This window comes from Dreissena polymorpha, chromosome 15 (assembly GCF_020536995.1).
Source record: "Dreissena polymorpha isolate Duluth1 chromosome 15, UMN_Dpol_1.0, whole genome shotgun sequence".
Taxonomy (NCBI): Eukaryota; Metazoa; Mollusca; class Bivalvia; order Myida; family Dreissenidae; genus Dreissena; species Dreissena polymorpha.
The window spans coordinates 9,771,361-9,794,397 of record NC_068369.1 but is presented as its reverse complement, the minus strand read 5'-3'; the positions used below and the strand labels follow the sequence as shown (position 1 = coordinate 9,794,397).

At 36.9% G+C, this 23,037-nt stretch overlaps 2 protein-coding genes across 5 annotated transcripts in view; both read left to right on the top strand.

The window, feature by feature from the left end:
* LOC127860137 (uncharacterized) overlaps nucleotides 1-23,037 on the top strand; it is a 355,128-nt gene that overhangs the window by 315,527 nt on the left and 16,564 nt on the right. The window lies entirely within an intron of this gene.
* Nucleotides 1-23,037, top strand: part of LOC127860138 (uncharacterized) — a 49,309-nt gene that overhangs the window by 9,708 nt on the left and 16,564 nt on the right. The window contains exons 4-14 of the mRNA XM_052397993.1: nucleotides 1,365-1,443; nucleotides 1,971-2,009; nucleotides 2,402-2,492; nucleotides 2,622-2,732; nucleotides 5,432-5,534; nucleotides 6,738-6,808; nucleotides 12,899-13,053; nucleotides 13,416-13,531; nucleotides 14,402-17,098; nucleotides 18,195-18,522; nucleotides 18,741-21,829. Coding sequence (XP_052253953.1) covers nucleotides 1,365-1,443; nucleotides 1,971-2,009; nucleotides 2,402-2,492; nucleotides 2,622-2,732; nucleotides 5,432-5,534; nucleotides 6,738-6,808; nucleotides 12,899-13,053; nucleotides 13,416-13,531; nucleotides 14,402-17,098; nucleotides 18,195-18,522; nucleotides 18,741-21,829 — 6,879 coding nt within the window. The remainder of the gene's footprint in view (nucleotides 1-1,364; nucleotides 1,444-1,970; nucleotides 2,010-2,401; nucleotides 2,493-2,621; nucleotides 2,733-5,431; nucleotides 5,535-6,737; nucleotides 6,809-12,898; nucleotides 13,054-13,415; nucleotides 13,532-14,401; nucleotides 17,099-18,194; nucleotides 18,523-18,740; nucleotides 21,830-23,037) is intronic.

The window sequence follows — 23,037 nt, the reverse complement described above, 5'->3', positions numbered from 1 at the left end:
TTTTGACCTGTCTGTTGGTTGGTTGGTCTGTTGGTTGGTTTGCGCCAACTTTAAAATTTTGCAATAACTTTTGCTATATTGAATATAGCAACTTGAAATTTGGCATGCATGTGTATCTCATGGAGCTGCACATTTTGAGTGGTGAAAGGTCAAGGTCAGAGGTCAAATATATGTCGCCAAAACCGCTCATTTTATGAATACTATTGCAATATTGAAGATAGCAACTTGATATTTGACATGCATGTGTATCTTATGGAGCTGCACATTTTGAGTGGTGAAAGGTCAAGGTCATCCTTCAAGGTCAGAGGTCAAATATATGTGGCCCAAATGGCTTATTTTATGAATACTTTTGCAATATTGAAGATACATGTAGCAACTTGATATTTGGCATCCATGTGTAACTTATGGAGCTGCACATTTTGAGTGGTGAAAGGTCAAGGCCAAGGTCATCCTTCAAGGTCAGAGGTCAAATATATGTGGCCCAAATCGCTTATTTTATGAATACTTTTGCAATATTGAAGATAGCAACTTGATATTTGGCATGCATGTGTATCTCATGGAGCTGCACATTTTGAGTGGTGAAAGGTCAAGGTCAAGGTCACCCTTCTAGGTCAAATATATGGGTCAAAGTTGCTCATGTAATGTAACTTCTGCAATATTGAAGCTAGAAATTTTATATTTGACATGCATGAATATCTCATGGAGCTGCACATTTTGAGTGGTGAAGGGTCAAGGTCAAGGTCATCCTTCAAGGTCAAACGTCATATAGGGGGACATTGTGTTTCACAAACACATCTTGTTTTATGTAACTTTCTTGGAGAATAAGCTTTAAGTGTTCACTTAAGTATTGACACATGCTTTATTGAGTGCTTTTTACCAGGTTTTCCGAAGAAAAAAACTGGTTTTTAGATTGGCGAATGTCGGCTGGCGGGCATGCTGGCAAGCGAGCGGAACAAGCTTGTCCGGGCCATAACTTTGTCATTCATTGTGAGATTTTTAAATGATTTGGCACATTTGTTCACCATATAAGACGGTGTGTCGCCAAAAGAATAACGTCAATATCTCCAAGGTCAAGGTCACACTTTGAGTTCAAATGTCAAAAATGGCCATAAATGAGCTTGTCAGGGCCATAATTATGTCATTCATTGTGAGATTTTTAAATCATTTGGCACATTTGTTCACCATCATGGCGAAAGAATTGCGTCAATATCTCCAAGGTCAAGGTCCCCACAACTAAAAATAGATTTATTTGGAATCAAAGGGGTTTAATTATAAACAATCAGTTCAGTTTGAGTTGTCTCCCTTTATCAGACTTTTTTTCACATTGAAAACCTGGTTTGTGACAATTTTGTCTCTTGTTTCAGTTAACAACAGAAAAATTCCTATGTGCAAAATGATCATCAATATCAGTCCAGCAATGAGCAAGATGATTGAGACTTCAACGTAAGTGCACACTTCAGGTTATGTTGCATGTCAGCGTAATATGAAATGCAAATCATGTTCATCTCTTCCTTTATATAATACAAAAAAATGAAATTTCTTGTTAAACGCATCATAAAATTAGTTTTTTATTAAAATAAAAAAAATTGTAAGTAGCAAAAGAGTATGGGACAAAGCTTAGTGTATAGTATACAACACATTTTCAAATAAGTATGGTCTGAACTAAAAAAAACGTATAATGGTGTACATCTAGTACATTTAGTGTATTGAAAGTCAAAAATGTATTGAAAGTAAAAAAAACTTGACTTTCACTGGTGGCATTCATTCCTAGAAGTGATTTTACATCTCTTTGAGTTCATCATAAAATGGCAGACTTAAATAAAAAGTTGTGTATTTTCCTAAGGTTGAAACATTTGTTTTGGTATAAGAGATAACTAGTGGAAAGTGGAAATGGGATGTTAGATATGTAATCTTGCTGTATCATACAGTGTATGTCATTGTTTACTTGATTTTGTTATGTTTATTTTCAGGGACAGTAAAGGAATGAGAAATGTGGAGCTACATCTTAGGTAAATTTTCTTATTGTTAATTGTTAAATTAATTATCATGTGAATATGGTAGACACTGTTTTCTTTTTCTTCGCATAAAAGTCTACAAGTGATGACAGGCTGCTACTACTATTGACTGTTTGAGCAGGGAAATTGGGCAATAAAATAAGCCATAAAACAATGCCATTGTCTCCAGAAGCCCTCAACATTAATTACTACAAGTTTCATTATTTTATAGATAGACTTGTCATATGACTGTCAAGTAATTGAATGATCTTGGGAATGTTGAGTGAGATTGCTGATTTTAATGACTGTAAATACATATAGACCAAATATTTATATGAAATATGGACAGAAATACTGTTATAACTTCACAAATCATGCTGTTGATGGCATCTTAAATTATTTTGCAGGTTTTGTGAATATGACTTGCTACTTGGACATTGTAAGGACCGTATCCCTGACTGCATGGTTTTTGTAGGATCACAGAGAGTTCATATACAGGTAAGCATTTTTTTATAATACAATTACGCATGAAAAAGGTCTTGTGATGATAGAGAATTTGTGCAGATGGCCTTAAATATTTATTGCAGCATAACTTGGTCAGCATTTATAGAAATGGTGTGTTTGTAGGTGAATGACAAGGAATCTTCTGTGCACAGACCAGTTGACATCACCAGAGCCTGTGCTCTTGCCAAATATAACACCACACTGTCAGTGGAATTAGGTCCTCAAGAAACAAAGGTAGACATTGATGCTAGAAGCATATAGTTATGTCCTGTCAATTTAGCCTTTCAACACTTATATAAGTAAAGTGTTTTTGAGCTATTGGTATAGGCAACCTTTGTGTCGGTACCCATCATTTCTATTTAAGTCTGGTTCTGCACAGGCTTACCTGGTGTGACAATTAACGCACATGCATTTAGCCCAGTTTTCTCAGAATGAGCTGATTTGCCAACATTTGAGAGCTGTTATCTCTATAGAGAATTCACTTTTTATCCAATAGGAAACGAACTTGCCCAGATTACATATCAACATAAAATTTGGTTGGCATTGTTGTCACACCAGATCCCACAAGTACAGCTTTAGGCATTGCTGTATTAAGATTCCAATGTGATGTAATTGAACGGTCAAAGGGAGATTGAAATGTTAAACTACTTATTTAACAAACCGAAATTGTCTTTCTTTCTTGCAATAAATGGTTAAGCATATTTGTTAATACAATTTACAAAGAAACATGCTATGAGTATTATGGGCATTATAGTGTTCTCCTAAGCCCTTCAACCGGCAATGCTACATGAGGTTTAGTACTCAGTGTGTAATACCATTTAGTCATCAGTTCTTCAAATAAACTTTGTTTAAACCATGCTCTGGTGTCCAAACATGCCTTGCTGAAGGGGTTGCATGATAAATATTGACTCATATTGTTCATATATCATGGAACTTTGAAAATTTATGTATGGTATGTTACAATGCATCAGATAGAGGTCCTGTATGAAGTTTGTTCAGACCATGTCCCTGTGATCAAAAATTGCTAATGATTAATCACCAATTGGTCATATGATTTATGAAGACTTGTATAGTAATTAACTTAAGAAATCATATCTGAAACCACGTGGATCAGGGGTTTAATGTTTGATGTTTAACATCATATATGGTTCCGTTTCTAAATTTGTGAATGTCATACCCCTTGGACATACATGCTAAATTACTGTTCTAAATAACAGCAAGGGTCAGGGATTTCATACTTGGATTGTATAAACATATAGTGGTCTTTTACCACTGGAAGTTTATTCCAATAATGTCCCATGTTCTCAATAAATTACTCTTGAGGGTCATGTGATTTAAACAGTCTGATAAGGTTAACACTTTTTAGCTCACCTGAGCACAATGTGCTCATGGTGAGCTTTTGTGATCGCCTTTTGTCTGTCTTGCGTTGTGTGTTGTGCGTCGTCCGTTGTGCGGCGTCAACATTTGCCTTGTTTATACTCTAGAGGCCACATTAATTGTCCAATCTTCATGAAATGTTTGGTCAGAAGATTTGTCCAAATGACGTCTTGGATGATTTCGAAAATGGGTTCGGTTGCTTTAAAAACATGGCCACCAGGTGGGGCATTTTTCCTAATATGGATATAATTAATTGCTTTAGTTAAACCTTATGAACACTCTAGAGGCCACATTTATTGTCCCATCATCATGAAACTTGGCCAGACAATTTGTCCCAATGATGTCTTGGATGTGTTCGAAAATGTTTCCAGTTGGTGGAAAAACATGGCCGCCAAGGGGGTCGTGGCATTTTTCCTAATATAGCTTTAGTAAAATCTTGTTAACACTCTAGAAGCCACATTTATTGTCCGATCATCATGAAACTTGGTCAGAACATTTGTCACAATTATATCTCTGACCAGTTCGAAAATGGTTCCAGTTGCTTGAAAAACATGGCCACCAGGGGGTGGGGCATTTGTCCTTATATGGCTTCATGAATCTTTATGAAACTTGGTCAGAATATTTGTTTAAATATCTTGGATGTGTATGAAAATCGTTCTGGTCTGTTGAAAAACGTGGCTGCCAGTGTGTTCATGAAAGTTTGTTAAAACGTTTGTTCTAATGACATCTTGGGCTGCACAGAACAGATCAGTTCCTTTGAATCTCAGGTGAGCCCCTGCAAAACTGACCATGCCCAAATGGTCAAATGATTTATATTAGCCGTGTTCTGTGAAAAGGGGGTTTAATGCATGTGTGGGAAGTCCACACAGGCCAATCAGGAATGCCACTTTCAGCCTAAACGTGATATTTGCTAAGAAAAAACTTTCTTGAAACGAAAAATATTAAAAGGCAGAAAGTGTCGTCCCTGATTAGCCTGTGCGGACTGCTTAGGCTATTGTGAAACAACACTTTTCCCATGTATTAAATCCCTTTTTAGCAGAGCACCGCCTATATAGACTTACGGTGATTATTTTTGATACTGCAAAGGTCAAGACTATATCATTAGGTGTGTAACATTGTAAAGTGGTTTTGTCTTTACTATGTTCAGGTCATTTCCCTAGGGTCTAACTGTCCACACCCTATTCTATTGATGAGTGATCTAGGTCCATCTTTTATGTCCCCCACCAATATATTGGGGGACATATTGTTTTTGCCCTGTCTGTTGGTTTGTGTGTTTGTTTGTTTGCCCCAACTTTAACATTTGCAATAACTTGTGCAATATTGAAGATAGCAACTTGATATTTGGCATGCATGTGTATCTCATGGAGCTGCACATTTTGAGTGGTGAAAGGCCAAGGTCATCCTTCAAGGTCAAAGGTCAAATATATAGCTTCAAAGCGGCGCAAAAGGGGACATAGTGTTTCTGACAAACACATATCTTGTTTAGGTTTAAAACAGACAAGGCATCAATTGTTATTTTTGTATGGATCTGATCAGTGCTGTATCTTTTTTTTCAGAAATACTGTATGTTTATAACGGTGGTGAAGCGCCTTGAAATGAGAACAATTCTTCAACGGCTTGTGAAGAACATGCCAAGTATTCTAGAGGCTAAGCAATACAGTAAGCAGTTTTATTGAATATATTTCATTCTTTTATCAGTGTTGCATTACTAGTTTTTAGCTCTTCTGGCCATAGGCCTGAAGAGCTTATGGGATGGCATGGTGTCCGTCTGTCTGTCTGTCTGTGGGTGTGTGTGTTAGACTTTCTCTTGTTTATCCGATAAAGTCACATCCGATTCTTTCAAACTTGTTCAGTGTGTTGATCTTAATGAGGACTCAAACCCTATTGAAAATGGGTTACATCAGAGTAAAAAGTCCAGAATTATCTCCACTTGAATTTGAGAAAATTGTGAAATAAGGCTTGTTTACGCAATAAAGTCCACAGTTTTCATCCAATCATTTCCCAACTTGCACATTGTCTTTATCAGAATGATGAGTCAAACCCTAATGAAAATGAGCAATATCGAGTTATGAGTCCAGAATTATGTCCCCTTGAATTTGAGAAAAAAATGAAAATTTTAAACATTTTGCCATAACTTTTGCAATATTGAAGATAGCAACTTCATATTTGGCATGCATGTGTATCTCATGGAGCTGCACATTTTGAGTGGTGAATGGCCAAGGTCAAGGTCATCCTTCAAGGTCAAAGGTAAAAAAAATGAAATTTTTTAACATTTTGCCATAACTTTTGCAGTATTGAAGATAGCAACTTCATATTTAGCATGCATGTGTATCTCATGGAGCTGCACATTTTGAGTGGTGAAAGGTCAAGGGTAAGGTCATCCTTCAAGGTGAAAGGTAAAATAAAATAAAAATCAAAGCGGCTCAGAAGGGGACATAGTGTTTCCGATAAACACATTTCTGGTTTGTTTACATATAAAGTTATATCCTTTTGAAACTTCAACGGATGTTTTATATCATCAAGGGCCAGAACCCCATTGAGAGTGAAGAAAATTTGTCCAACTTATTGTTGAAAAGGAGCCATTTGAAGTTTAATTCTTATGTTTTTTCTTGTTTATGGGATGAATTTCCCATTTTGGGTCTGTTCGTTTAAAACTTACTCAGATTGTTCATACTATCGATGGCTTGAGCCCTATTGATTCCAGCCAGTAGAGCGATTCAGGCCCTCATGGGCCTCTTGTTCATTTTGCACTTCTAAGTTACTATGTGTGTATTTTAAATTGGAAATTAGGATTCCACTAGTATAGACTGTGTGTAATTGTTTCATTACTGTAAACTATGCCATATTTGTTCATTTCAACAGTCCAGGGCAGGTTTCAAACAGACTCTAGTGGAGTCCAGTCTACCAGCTACAAGGCAAAACTCTGTTGTCCGGTAAGATACTCCTTACATATGTTCAACCAGTGACAACATTGCCTGATTTGGGTGTACATTGTATAGTGTATACATTCAAATATATTTCCTGTCAAAGGGTTTTAATCTTCACTCATTAAGACAGAATCTTAAAGTTGGGGTATTTCAATGATACATTCTATAAAGGGTTCAGACAATGTTCAAAAGTGTGGAAGAAGTGACTTCTTCCTCAGCTGAAATTCGGGAGAAGTGAAACAACTTAAATGAGAAGTGGTTTCAGTTAAGCATTTAATCAACCCTTGACTTTTTAGCTCATCTATTTTTTGAAAAAAAATTATGAGCTATTGTCATCACCTTGGCGTCGGCGTCGGCGTTGGCGTTGGCGTTGGCGTTGGCGTTGGCGTCGGCGTCCGGTTAAGTTTTGCGTTTAGGTCCACTTTTCTCAGAAAGTATCAATGCTATTGCATTCAAACTTGGTACACTTACTTACTATCATGAGGGGACTGGGCAGGCAAAGTTAGATAACTCTGGCGTGCATTTTGACAGAATTATGTGCCCTTTTTATACTTAAAAAATTGAAAATTTTGGTTAAGTTTTGCGTTTAGTTCCACTTTTCTCAGTAAGTATCAATGCTATTGCATTCAAACTTGGTACACTTACTTACTATCATGAGGGGACTGGGCAGGCAAATTTAGATAACTCTGGCATGCATTTTGACAGAATTATGTGCCCTTTTTATACTTAGAAAATTGACAATTTTGGTTAAGTTTTGTGTTTAGGTCCATTTTATTCCTTAAGCATTAAAGCTATTGCTTTCATACTTGCAACACTTACTAACTATCATAAGGGGACTGTGCAGGCAAAGTAATGTAACTCTGACTGGCATTTTGACAGAATTATGTGCCCTTTTTATACTTAGAAAATTGAAAATTTGATTAAGTTTTGTGTTTAGGTCCACTTTATTCCTACAGTATCAAAGCTATTGCTTTCATACTTGCAAGATTTATGAACTATCATAAGGGGACCGTGCAGGCAAAGTTATGTAACTCTGACTGGCATTTGAACGGAATTATGGGCCCTTTATACTTAGAAAATTGAAAATTTGGTTAAGATTTATGTTTTGGTCCACTTTACCCCTAAAGTATCATAGATATTGCTTTCATACTTGGAACACTCACAAACTATCATAAGGGTACAGTAAAAGGACAAGTTGCATAACTCTGGTTGTCATTGTTACGGAATTATGGCCCTTTTTTGACTTAGTAACTTTTAATATATGGTTAAATTTTGTGTTTCGATCCACTTTACTTCTTAAGTATCAAGGCTATTGCTTTCAAACTTCAAATACTTACATGCTATCATGAGGTTACTGTACCTGGCAACTTTAATTTTACTTTGACCTTTGAATGACCTTGACTCTCAAGGTCAAATTATTAAATTTTGCTAAAATTGCCATAACTTCTTTATTTATGATTAGATTTGATTGATACTTTGATGAAACTACTCTTACCTGACATACCACAATAGACTCCACCCAAACCATCCCCCGTGCCCTCCCCTCCCCCCCCTCCCCCCTCCCCCCCCTCCCCCCCCCCTATTTTTTTTTTTTTTTTTTTTTTTTTTTTTAAGATCATCTCACAAATGACCACCACACCCTCACACTATACCCCCCCCCCCACCCCACCCCCCCCCCCCCCTAATTTTTTTTTTTTTTTTTTTTTTTTTTTTTTTTTAAAGATCATCTCACAAATTACCACCACACCCTCACACTATACCCCCCCCATTTTTTTTTAAAAAATGGTTATGTTTGAAATACCGTCCAACCATCGCACCCAAACCCCCCCCATCGCCCCCCCAACCCCCCCCCCCCCCCCCCCCGGATTTTTTTTTTTTTTTTTTTTTTTTTCGCTTTTTTGGAAGATAATGTAATAAATGTCCACAACCCCACACTATACACCCCTCTTCACTCCACTCCTCCCTCCTTTGTGATTGAAAATGAGAGTCCCTTCACCTTTAAAAAGAAAATAGATGAGCGGTCTGCACCCGCAAGGCGGTGCTCTTGTTTATTCTCCTCATTACACGATTCCCATCATTATTAATCAGTATCAAATCATGTATGGTAGTTTGGGGTAAACACATATAAACAAACACACTTAGGTTTTAATGTTGTTTTATTGGTGTATTTAATAATGTTTAATACACATAATTAGCCCTTAACCTGCTTTGTATGTAATAATGGTTAAACTGCTTAATTAATTTCTAAATAGAGGCTGAAATGGATGGTTGATTTCAAAAGGCTGAATTTCATTTATTATAAGCAATATATGTGTAAAACCTATATTGGAGATGCGCTCTGTGAAAAGGGATTTAATACATGTGCAAAAAATTTCATCCCGGATAAGCTGTGCAGTCCGTACAGGCTAATCAGGGACGACAATTTCCGCCTTAACTTAAATTTTGCTAAGAAGAGACTCTCTTTGAAATGAAAAATGTTTAATTATAAGCCTGTTTGGACTGCAAAGGCTTATCTTGGACGAAACTTTACACACATGCATTAAACCCCTTTTTCACAGAGCACGCCCATGGGTTTTATTAACCAGGTTTTCCGAAGGAAAAAACTGGTTATTAGATTGGCGAATGCGGGCGGGCTGGCTGGCTGGCTGGCGGGCTGGCTGGCTGGCGGGCTGGCGGAATAAGCTTGTCCGGGCCATAACTATGTCGTTCATTGTCAGATTTTAAAATCATTTGGCACATTTGTTCACCATCATTGGACGGTGTGTCGCGCGAAATAATTACGTCGATATCTCCAAGGTCAAGGTCACACTTTGAGTTCAAAGGTCAAAAATGGCCATAAATGAGCTTGTCCGAGCCATAACTATGTCGTTCATCGTCAGATTTTAAAATCATTTGGCACATTTGTTCACCATCATTGGACGGTGTGTCGCGCGAAATAATTACGTCGATATCTCCAAGGTCAAGGTCACACTTTGAGTTCAAAGGTCAAAAATGGCCATAAATGAGCTTGTCCTGGCCATAACTATGTCATTCATTGTGAGATTTTAAAATCATTTGGCACATTTGTTCACCATCATGGGACGGTGTGTCCCACGAAAGAATCACGTCAATTTCTCCAATGTCAAGGTCGCCACGACTAAAAATAGATTTAAAAAAAAAAAAAACTTACAAAGGGAGTTAATTTTTTTTGGTCATTTCAAAAGTTCAGTTTGAGTTTTCTCCCTTTATCAGATTTTTTTTTCACAATGAAAACCTGGTTTTGTGACAATTTTGTCCCTTGTTTGTCATTGAAATTAGATAAAGATTGTACTTTTTAAGTTTAGATTATTGTACCTTTACAGGTGTAATTGTCAGTTGCTTTTTTTACTTGCTTGTAAATTGAAAAGAATTTAGCATTGAGTTTTATTTAAATGTCACTACAAATATTTGTCTCATTTTACAGATGAGATTAAAAACTGACCTGTAAACTAGCCTCAAATTAATTTTGTAAATGAACCCCATATTAATTGGGAGGCGGAAAACTACAACGGGCGAGGCATGGTCAGGGGTGATAACGCCAAAAAAGGGTTAGGGTATGGGTTAGGGTTAGGGGTCGGGTTAGGATTAGGGTTGGGTTTAGGCTAACCCAAACCCTAACCCGACCCCTAACACTAACCCAAACCCTAACCCTAACCCTCTAACTCCCCTTGCGCAATACCATACCATGCCTCGCCCGTTGTAGTTTTCCGCCTCCCATATTAATTGCCCTTGCCAGAAACCCTAATTTTAGCAGAGGTTAATGTCTTCTTATCATTTTACTTGTGAGTGTTGTTTTAATGAGCCATTTAACGTTGTAGAATCATAGGTAAAAAGCACAATTAATTACCTCTGAACATCTGTGAACAATTTCAAGAAGTTTAATATGTCTCTTACTTCCCATTTCAATGGTCAACTTTGCACGATCAGTAAATTGGGCAACTCATTGCAGAAACTCCAGCATTCTCCCCATCTAATAAATTTTAATCGGTCAATATCTGACACTCATTTAATCATGTAAGGAAGTAGAAGTTCTTCTCCTTCATGTAATCAAAGTGCTAAGTCAATATATCCCGTTGGAAATCATCCCCACATCCCCCTCATCTGCCCTGTTATGTCATATGACTTTTATTCTGTATATTATATCCAGGTGAAAATTCATACTTTGATTTATGAGTTGATTAGTGAGTTAGTTACGGGCCTTTGACTTTGAATTTTCTTTAAATTAGCACTGGTCTGGAATGTTTTCAGAAACACTTTATCTGAGTCTATCTAATGACTTTGAGATCAAGTTCAATTTTGTTCCACTCCATTGATTTAGGCGAAGTAACAGAACTTTTTCTCTAAAATAACACTTTTCCAGATTTGATTTTCTTTCTTTCTTTCAACTTTGGCTGTACCCAAAACAATTTATTATCTTTTTCATTGTATGGTACAAAACAACCACGAATATTTATTATGCCCCCCTTCGAAGAAGAGGGGGTATATTGCTTTGCACATGTCGGTTGGTCGGTCAGTCGGTCTGTCGGTCGGTTGGTCTGTCAGTCGGTCCGTCCTTCACGTGTTTTCCGGATGATAACTCAAGAACGCTTGGGGCTAGGATCATGAAACTTCATAGGTACATTGATCATGACTCGCAGATGACCCCTATTGATTTTGAGGTCACTAGGTCAAAGGTCAAGGTCACGGTGACCCGAAATAGTAAAATGGTTTCCAGATGATAACTCAAGAACGCTTAGGCCTAGGATCATGAAAATTGATAGGTAGATTTATCATGACTCGCAGTTGACCCCTATTGATTTTCATGTCACAAGGTCAAAGGTCAAGGTCACGGTGACTGGAAATAGTAAAATGATTTCCGGATGATAACTCAAGAACGCTTATGCCTAGGATCATGAAACTTGATAGGTAGTATCATGACTCGCAGATGAACCCTATGGATTTTCAGGTCACTAGGTCAAAGGTCAAGGTCACGGTGACCCGAAATAGTAAAATGGTTTCTGGATATTTACTCAATAACGCTTATGCCTAGGATTATGAAACTTTATAGGTAGATTGATCATGACTCGAAGATGACCCCTATTGATTTTGAGGTCACTAGGTCAAAGGTCAAGGTCATGGTGACTGGAAATAGAAAATTGATTTCCGGATGATAACTCAAGAACACTTATGCCTAGGATAATGAAACTTCATAGGTACATTGATCATGACTGGCAGATGACCCCTATTGATTTTCAGGTCACTAGGTCAAAGGTCAAGGTCACGGTGACCCGAAATAGTAAAATGGTTTCTGGATGATAACTCAAGAATGCTTATGCCTAGGATCATGAAACTTGATAGGTACATTGATCATGACTGGCAGATGACCCCTATTGATTTTCATGTCACTAGGTCAAAGGTCAAGGTCACAGTGACCCGAAATTGTAAAATGGTTTCCCGATGATAACTCAAGAAAGCTTATGCCTAGGATCATGAAACATCATAGGTAGATTGATCATGACTCGCAGATGACCCCTATTGACTTTCAGGTCACTAGGTCAAAGGTCAAGGTCACAGTGTCAAAAAACATATTTACACAATGGCTGTCACTACAACTAAGAGCCCATATGGGGGGCATGCATGTTTTACAAACAGCCCTTGTTTCTTTGTTCATGTATGACCCCACTTGAAGAAGGCATCATATAGCAGTCACTCTGTCTGTGCACAAACTTCTATAGCTTTGCCATTTATGGTTAGATTTTAAAATAACTTTGCACAAATGTCAGCAATAATTATAGTGAAACAACATGTTGCATGTTACACATCTTGTTTAGGTGTCACTTAGATGTCCAAAGTCAAATTAAACATAGACATTCCAGTCTTTGCTATTTCTTTGCCATTTATTGAGTGATTTTGGAATAACATGACACAAATGTAAGCCTTAATAAGACGAAAAGGTCAAAGTCTACTTCAAGGTCAAAGGTCAAAATTGACCATAAAGTCTTTATTTTGAAATCAGTAGAGTTTTGAGACAATAGTGGAATGCGAAGGCATATGTGCAATATTAACAAATGTCATGTTAATTTGTGTATCTGTTCATAGATAGGACAGAGTCGCCTGGTGACACCATGTCGAGGGGACAGATGCTCCCACATCCTGTGTATGGAGGCTGAGACTCTGGTCAGAATGAACGAGGGCAAATCTGTCAAGAAGTGTTTCATCTGTCAGAAGCCATACTCAAATATTGTTGTGGACAAGTAGGTATATTTAATACTACTCGGATATTGTTGTGGGCAGGTATTCAGCTTGGACTTATCCTTGCAATATAATTTTTACCATACTCTAATTTGTTAGAAATATGTTAAAATTGTATTTTCTTCTGCACTTTTGTAGCCTAGAAATATAAACGTACTTTAACCAATGACTCTTGGTGCATAGTATTGAAGTTTCATTTAAAGATACGTGATTGCTGAAGAATACATGTAATCATTCCTCAGTCATACAATTATGATATTAATAAACTATGTTTATTGACAGGTAAAGAAAAAAACTTCATTATAAATATCAAACGAGCCCGAAATTCTATAATACATGTACTATTCACCTTCTCAATGTTCAGGCTGTTTCTGCTCATACTCAAGAAGGTACCGCCATGGGTCACAGAGGTTGAGTTTCAGCCAGATGGCAGCTGGAGTTACAGCAACAACGCAACTGCAATTTCATCATTAACTCTTGGTATGTGTCTATATTTCTTATAATGCCTATACTTGATCATCATTTTGTCTACCGATACTCCAATTGCTATAAAGCCCATAAACTAGTTATCCCCCGCCATAGGCGGAGGGATATTGTTTTTTGCGTTGTCCGTCCATCAGTCCGTCTGTCCCTCCCTCCTTCCGTCTGTCCGGCAATTTCGTGTCCGGAGCCATATCTTGGAAGTGCTTTGGCGGATTTCATTGAAACTTAGTATCAGTTTAGATATTGATAAGAGGATGATGCATGCCAAATGACATTGTACACCATCGGATAATAAATGAGTTATGGCCCTTTGTATCTTGAAAAAATGCTTTTTTTATGTCTGGAGCCATATCTTGGAAGTGCTTTGACAAATTAATTGAACCTTGGTATGAGTGTATATATGGATAAGAGGATGATGCACATTGGCGTTGTCTATCCGTCCAGAAAACTTTTGTGTCCAGAAGTATAATGGCGGGGGGATATCAATTCAACGAATTTGCTTGTTTTAGATAAAATTACTGGATCTGGCCATGTAAATCCTCCCAAACGGGAGGCATTCGTTTTAAACCTATTTATCTTTGCGCGATTGCATAGAAAGCTTAAGTTTTATTTGAAACATCCATTTCCTGGGACTAAAACTGGTACTTGGTGTGTATGGGGGAAATCTTAAGAACCCTCCCACAGTGTGGATCGAACCTGTTAACTCCCGAGAGCTAGGCGTACACCATTTCCACTACACCACTGCGACCTGCACTTGCCCAAACATCTGCTCACCTTTCATGGTTGAATGTGAAAGCATGTTCAAAATGGCTTTACAAAACTTAGATTGGTCCATGTAAGTTTGAAAACTGTTTTTTTTTTTTGCAGATGAAGAAGGCATCCACTCTGGTATACTAGAAGTGGATATGAGTTTACACATAGAAAATAACAACAGCTGCTTGGAAATCCAAAATTGTGAAATATTACCAAAAAGTATACCTGACCTCAATGGCACCCATATAAGGGTAAATACAGAAGAACATAAATCAATCACTGTGGGTCCAACAAACCCATTTGATAGTAGACACAGACGTGCATCCACAGCTGCTGTATTTTCACAAGAATGTTCTGGAGAAACACAAGGAATATATTGTGCCGACCCTTCATATGAACTGCCTAAAGAGAAAGAGCACATTGACACATTAAACACCCCTCAGTGTCGTTCTAAACCTACAAAACGTAGCACACAATTTGAAAAACAAAAGAGTTCTAAACCATCAAAACGTAGCACAAAAGTTGAAAAACAAAAGAGTTCTAAACCTTCAAGATGTAGCTCAAGAGTATCCGGACAGAAGGGTGCTAAGTTGAAGGAAAGAGATATTCAGAATATCTCAAATACAACAATACCCAATAAGTTAAATAATGGTTCTAATTTAGAGACAAATGGACTAAAGTGTATGTCACAAGGCTTAATGCAACCCACTGTTATTCTAGGTTCAATTTCAGATAAGCATCAGGAAACTGTATCAAAGAGTGAAATAGGATCAATCCACTGTAAGAATCAGATTGACATTCTTGTTAATGACTCACAGGAAGAATTGAATGCTATGAAAACTCATGTGGAGGAAGGTAAATTTGTGGAAATTGTGTTATGTGAATGGGATGGAAACAAAGAGACCTACACAGAAATGGAAGATGATAAATCTGTTTTGAATTCAATAATAGTTGACACTCAACTTGAGTGTCGTGAACACGGCACCACAAATAAAAGTGTAACAAATGAACCAAAGCAGACACATAGTCAACAGTCTCTCAATGTTGGTAATCAAACTAACACACACTTGTTGCTCTTGGACAACCTCATTTCGAATACCTTTACTTGTTCAATCTGTAAGGAAGAATTCGGTCTAACAAAGGTTTATGAAAATTTCGACGAGCGCTTATGCATCGATTGCGCACGAAAGAAGGGTGTTTTATCGCTTTCTTTGTATAACCTAATTAATTCTTATGATGGGAAATCCAGTTTATCCCCTACATTTTTTGATACAATTGAAAGAGGTAGAAGTGGAATATCCAGAATGACGAGTGATAAATCTGTGGAGGAAGAAAGTTCTTCAGCTTTGAATTCTAGTTCGACTAAGGCAAACAAGAAACAGAAGTGTATACAATCAATTAATTGTTTAGAAGTAAAGGACAGCTTAGGATCATCTACTTCGGATAAATCGTTATATAGAACAAACAGAGAGTATGGATCTCAAGATGTAATTCTATCACTTAATGATGCGAATTCTACATTGAAGGGATCTAAGAGCCGAAATGTTATAGATTTAGTAGATCTGAAATCAAATTTAGAATCGGTTCAGCAAACATTTATCAATGAAAACATAATTAATAAAGACCGATATGAAACTGTGGAAAATTCAGCCACTGAACTACCGCAAGGGGCTAAAAAAAGTGCTTCTATCAAGCCTTATGCTCGACCTATCAGTCATAGCGCGCGGGCTGCAAACCTTAAGCACAATAAGTCCATGGGAATATATAGACAGAGTGAACAGGTTAGAAAGCAGAACAAAGCAATATCCATGAAAAAAGTAAGGGAAAGTGCACTGGTTATAGAACAAAAAAATGCAAAGTCTATGGAAAAAGGCAGAGAGAATGTATTGGTTACACAACAGAAACAGTCAATATTCATGGAAAAAGCAAGACAATCTGTTTCCGACGTAACACGACCAAAAACTTATGCGAGTAGCCTTAACACAGAGCAAACTGCTAGTCATTGTGTGTTCGAAGGTGAATTATCAGTTAATAATAGTGAACTTTCAAATTTGGTAAAGCAAGCACCAATACATGATATTGAAAGAGAACCTATCCAATCAAATGAACTGGTGAACAGTTTAGAGACTGATTTGCATGGTGAATTGCTTTGCACAAGTGTTGGAATTGAATCAAATCTTAAAATCGCTAGGATCGAGAAGGACCAACCTGGGAATCAAGAAAGTAGCAAGCTATGTACTTCATCTAGGCAGTTTAGTTCCACTGAACCAAATATGGAGCAGAAGCTTGTACAATCAATGGAAGTTAGTAGTTCTGAAATCAAAGCAGTCCAAGGAATTGATTCAACTTTGGATAAGTCGTTATCTAGAACTATAAGTATGTATGGGTCTGAAGATATAGAGATATCAGCATTTGATCGAAACCCTACATCAAGTCAAAGGAAGAGTCCAGAGGTTATAAATTTGGTAAATCCATTGCAATTGGATCCTACTTCAACATCAGAATTAGTCCAGCAAACACTTTCCACCGAAAATTTAATTGACAAACTCCCATCTGAAGTTATGGAAAAATGCTCAAGCTGTTCTTCTGTAACAAGTTTATTTATTTATATGGGTTATTTTGAAAACAATGTTTCAGCAAAGAGACCTTTATGTACAGAATGTGCCTTCAAACAGGGTGTGTTGTCATTTTCTTTGTTTAATCTTTTAAAATCTCATGGAGAGGAATCTACATTAGATTCTTGTCGAATCCCCAAAACAGGCAACACAGTATCAAACATCCAGGAAAAGAAAACTATCGGGAATATAAATGGTGAGTGTTGTGTTTAACACAATTGTGCAAAGTGCATCGAACAGCACGTATTGCTTAATGGTCAAGTTTAAGGAATGCTTAGGCCCTCCATTAATTCTTCCACTCAGTGTGTTGATCCACCATAAAATATATCTATATCTATAAACTCTACTCTAAACCCAATGCATGATACCTTATCAGTCTCAGTTTGTGTGCAACATGTATATTTATATCTGTATCTACTTAAGATATTATCATTTTGAAATTGTAATTTGCGTTTTACCTTCATCGTAAAATTGTAAGGTCACTGGCCAAAGCGTATAGTTGTGACCAATACCAGTAATTTAGTCGAATGTGTCAATTTGTTTTTATGCCCCCTAAGGGAGTCATATAGTGATTGGACCGTCCGTCAGTCAGTCAGTCAGTCCGTCCGTCTGTCCGTCTGTCTTACCGTCACACTTTGCGTTTAGGTTTCGCGGTTAGGTTTCGAAAAATGCTCATAACTTCTATGTCGCTTCAGATAGCAACTTGATATTTGGTATGCATGTGTATCTCATGGAACTGCACAATTTGAGTGGTGAAAGGTCAAGGTCATACTTTAAGGTAAAAGTTATAAAAAAACAAATTCAAGGGAAGTAATAAGCTTCAAAGGGAGATAATTATCTGTACCTGCCAAATGATGAAAACATTAATAAATCAAAGCGGCGCAGTAGGGGTCATTGTGTTTCTGGCAAACACATCTCTTGTTATTTATAAATTGCAGGTTTAGGTTTTCGTTACTTGTTCATCGTTTATTAGTTCATATATTCAACTTTAGATAAGTCTATGGGCGTAATGTGTCAGGTGAGTTACATAAAATGTACAATATGCTATCAAAGAAGAAGAAAATCAAAGGTGCTGGTGTGCCCCATAGGTTTAAGGTCTCGTTAGTGTTAAAAATATTATTTTTAAAACCTTTATACTGTTGTGACAAATGGACACATCACATGAAGGACAATATATAGATAATGCACAAGTATTCGTTGACATGTTTTTGACAAGTATTGTATTCTTGAAATACTTGTAATGTTACTTTGCATAGTTATGGGTTTCTTAATACTTTTGTTTTGTTCTGCAGATATGGAAGAAAGCCAAAACAGTGTACAAGATACTGTAATCAACTCGCAGTGTAAAATTGAAGATTTTTCGGCAACAAAATGCTGTCAGATAACCTTGAATGGGAATAGAAATTATGTTATTCTTGATGGACCTAGTCAGCAAAAGGAGGACGCTGTTGTAGAACCGACACAAGAACTTATACAAAGATCAGTTTCACCTGGTGCTGACACGTTAAGTATCATAGCAAGACATACCAAGAATAGTAAACTGAAATCTAGAAGTGTTAATCCAAGTGTTACAGGCCACACATTTTCTGGTTCAGATCATGCCAAACCAAACTCTGCAAGGTACGTACACGTATTTCATTCTTGCATTCTATCCATTATCTAAAGTAATATTTATTCAAACTTACTTGATAAGAGCATTTGTGATTTACTGTTTGTTAAAGGTTTGAAAACAATGATGTTGTTATAGGAGAAACCTTTATATGGATTCACTTTAGCCATATGCCATTGTTTTGAAATAGCAGAATTTAATTATTCTAAAAAAGATTTTTATTTCACAGTTGTGACATCCCACACGAGTCTTCAGTGGCAATACAGCCAGATGCAAATGATGTCTGTGTTGAAACACCAGGTGGTAAAGCAGAACACGGCCATATTGCATCTAATACAGATCAGAAAATCAACATAGTGAGAGGAACAAACCCATGTGTCAGTGAACTTGGAGATGCATTAGCAAGAGTTGTATATTCAAGTGATATGTCATCCATAAACACACAGCAATGTACGTCAGTTAGTAGGAAGCGAACAAGGAGTACATCGAAACATATTACAACTTTAGGGAAATGTTGTAGGAAGCAGGACACGATCAATGATATTAAACAGGATAATGTGAAACTACCACAAAATGCTAAGAAAATTCCCTCATTCAGGCATCTTGGTAGACCTACAAGACAAAGTGCACGGGCTGCAAAAGAGATGTTTAAAAAGCCATTTGGAAAACACAGACATAGTGCACAAACTACACAACAGGACATAGAAAAATTAAGGGATTGTGCGCAGGTTGTAAAACAGAAGACTGCAAAGTCTATAGGAAAAGCCAGACAAAGTGCATGGATTGCAAAACAGATGTATGAAAAGTCAAAACACATACATAATGCACAAGCTATAAAACAGAACATAAAAAAAATAAGGGTAAGTGCACGGGTTGCAAAACAGATGTCTGCAAAGTCTATGGGAAAAGAGGGACAAAGTGCAAGGGTTACAAAACAAAAGCATGCCATGTCTATAGAAAATGGTAATGAGTGTTTTTCTGGCTTTGTCTGGCGAGTGCCACCTTTTGATAGTAGCCCTGACATAGAAAAAACTTTGAACAATTGTGTGTTGGATGACCAAGGTCCATTATCAGTGAGTAATGGTGAAATATCAGATTTGGTTGAGCCGACATCAATTAATGATCCCCAAAGAGAAAGAATTTCGTGTAAGGAAGTGTGGGGAAACTCCGTGCCTGATGTGCATGACGAATTGCAAACTACAAGAGTTGGTATTGAGCAATTAAAAATGTGTAATACCACTGGCAGCAAGGCTGTCATATTGGCTCCAAATGAAGAGACTGACAAGGTTGACAAGTCTAATGTTCAGTCAATTATGTTACCAGATATCCAGCCTTATTTCACAACACAACCCGGTCAAGCTAAACCGACAGCAAATGAAACAAAGCCAACTAAAAGCAAACGGTATCCTTCCCATGCATTGTTAGACAAGCTAATTTCGAACACATTTAGATGTATTAGCTGTGCTGGAGAATTCAGTTTAACAAAGATGTATGTTATATCTGACAAACATTTTTGCATCGATTGTGCATTGAAGAAGCGTGTGATATCCAATTCTTTATATAATATTCTTAATTCTAACCAAGTGGAATCCAGTTTACCACGATCAGATGATGAAAACACTCGTAGTTGTAGGATTAGATTATCAAACAAATTTAAGATTCAGCAATACATGACAGGTAACCGTTTAATTAATTTTTATGACAAAGTATCGTATAAGTTTTTTGCTAAGAAACCTAAAGGAAGTACTTCTAAACTTCTTACAACCGTTGGTAAGTGTGGTAGAAAGCAGACCACTGTAATTGATAAGGATATTGAGCTTGTTGATATCCAACTGTCTACAAAAGTAGCCACTGAACTACCTCAACAGACAGAGACGTTTGCATCATTCAGGCCTTTTTCTAGTTCTACAAGACAAAGTGCACAGGCTGCAACACAGATGCATGAAACGTCCATAGGAAAAGAAAGACATAGTGCACAGGTCACACGACTGAAGAGTGCAAAGACCATGAGAATAGAAGATAGACTGAGTAAACGGGTTTCACAACAAAAGAGTGCAAATTCTATGGGAAAAGACAGCACAAGTGTTTCTAATATCGAGAGACAAACACCATTTAATAGTAGCCCTCACCAAGAAAAAACTGGGTATCATTGTGTGTTGGATGTCCTTGGTCCATTATCAGTGAATAATGATAAAATATCAGATTTGGTTAAGCAAGCATCAACACATGGTTCCAGAACAGGAATAACCTATTCTAAAGAACTGGTGAAAAAACCTATTACTCCTGTACACGATGAAATACATACAGCAACGTCTAGTTTGATAGAAATCAAAGTGTGCAATGCAACTGACAGAAAGTCTTGTGAATTGGCTTCCAATGAAGTGTTTAACAAGGATGATACATCTTTCTTGAAGTCTGTTTGCATAGAAACCATTGCAGATATCCAGCCTGATTGTACAGACCACCAGAACAAAGTTATAACAAGGGGCTTAGACAAACTCGTTTCCAATATATTTAAATGTTCCAGTTGTGCTGGAGAATTCGGTTTAACAAAGATGTATGTAATAGCCTTCAAGCGTTTATGCATCGAGTGTGCTCTGAAGGAGGGGTTTTTATCGCTGTATCTTTATAATCTTTTAAATTCTATCAACTTGGTATGCAGTGTATCCCTGTCAGATTGTAATCAAACTCCGAGTAGTAGAAAGAAAATATCCAGGATCAATAAAGTGAAACCTGTGGGCAAAGACAGTAGCAAGTGTTTAACCTCACATATGCACGATTGTACAGCTCAGCCAGACAAGAAACGAAAGCTTTCCAAATCGATGAAGGGTAGACAGCTAAGTACAACTGAAGGCAAACGGTCATCCAATTTTGATCAAAACTCCAGATCAGGCATAACTGGGGGAACTTCAACTTCCTATCAGAATCATGCAGTACACGAAACTTTACCAAGTTGTGAACCTCTGCCTTCATTAGAAGCAACAATATCAGATTTTGTAGCGCCATCATATGTGGATCTGACCACATCAGAAATTGTTCAGCAAACACTTACGGGTGCATTTAGTGAAGACAAAGTCCATACAAATCTGCGACAATGCTCAAGCTGTTCTGGAGAAATCTATTCAACAAGGGTTTTATCAAGATCAAAGAATGATTTATGTATAGACTGTGGTTACAAACAAGGACTTATGTCGCTTTCTTTGTATAATAGTTTGAAATCTCAAGAAGTGAAAACTCCTTCAGATTCTTGTCGAATCCAAAGCACAAGCAGCGGTATTGCGAACGTCCTGGAAAAGAAACGTATCGGGAATAAAAATGGTGAGTATTGGGTTGAAAAGTATCGTTAGTTAAATACAAATAAAAATGCGTCAAACCGTGAAACGTACTTGACAGCACAGTTGGTGTATAATTAGACCCTGTAACCAAATCTGCCTATTTTTTGTGGATCATAATTATGGATCAAAATTGAAAAGTATCTTAAGATATTTAAAAATAACAATGTGGGTATTTATTTGCTCAAGTAGAATATTGATTTTCAATATAAAGAAGTGCAACTCAAGTCATGTCCTACAAATAAAGATATACAAGTAATTCTGTCGTCGGATGGCCATTTGGTTGTGTAGGCGATCTGTCTTTATGTCCACATTTAATGCTCTAAGTTTGTGAAGCTTATTATTTGTATATTTCTCATTCGAGTTAATTTTAACCTACAACGTCATCACCAAGAAGTGTTAATGTGCAAAACACCATTTTTCCCGCAATTGATGACCCAGTTTGCTAAAATGTGTGCCCTTGAATAGACACATCTTTATTAGAAGCATATAATGCTCTAAGATTGTGGGTCAAACTTCTTGTATCTTTTTCAAGCAAATGGATTGAAACTTAAAATTTGTATTCCCGATATAGTGAAGATGCGCAAAACACATTTTCTTGCCCAGTGATCAACACTGTCAAGAGTTGAGTGCCCTTGAACGGCTTGAACTAAGACATTTTAATTACAAAAGCAATACGATGTGTAAACTGTCTTGTACATTTCTCAAGGGATTCAATTGAAACTCGAAATGTGTTATGCCTATGATGTAGAAATATGCAAGTCATTTAATCTGCGCAGCGATCCACATGTTCTGAATAGTGTGCAATTATTCTTGGGCATTACTGCTATGTTTGTAATAAAGGGGTGTGTGGCTATTTTTAGTCTCTTGGTGACAAAGACGTTGTATATATTATGTTTTAAATTAACTGTTCAAAATAAGATTGGTATTATAGATTTGTTTAGATACTTTGGACACATATTTCTAGAAACATATTTATGCAATATTTTGGAAATTTGAAAACCAATTGCAGAAAAATCATTTTCAAATAATATTGAAATTCTTAATTATGATGTGCATAGTTTTTCAGACGTCAAAATGAAATAAATCAAACAAATTTTAAAATTCTATGGATTTGGACAGCAAGTATGAAGGTCTGCATTAGGTTATATATAAGTATTCTCACCAAAGTATTGTATTCTAATAAAATTCCTG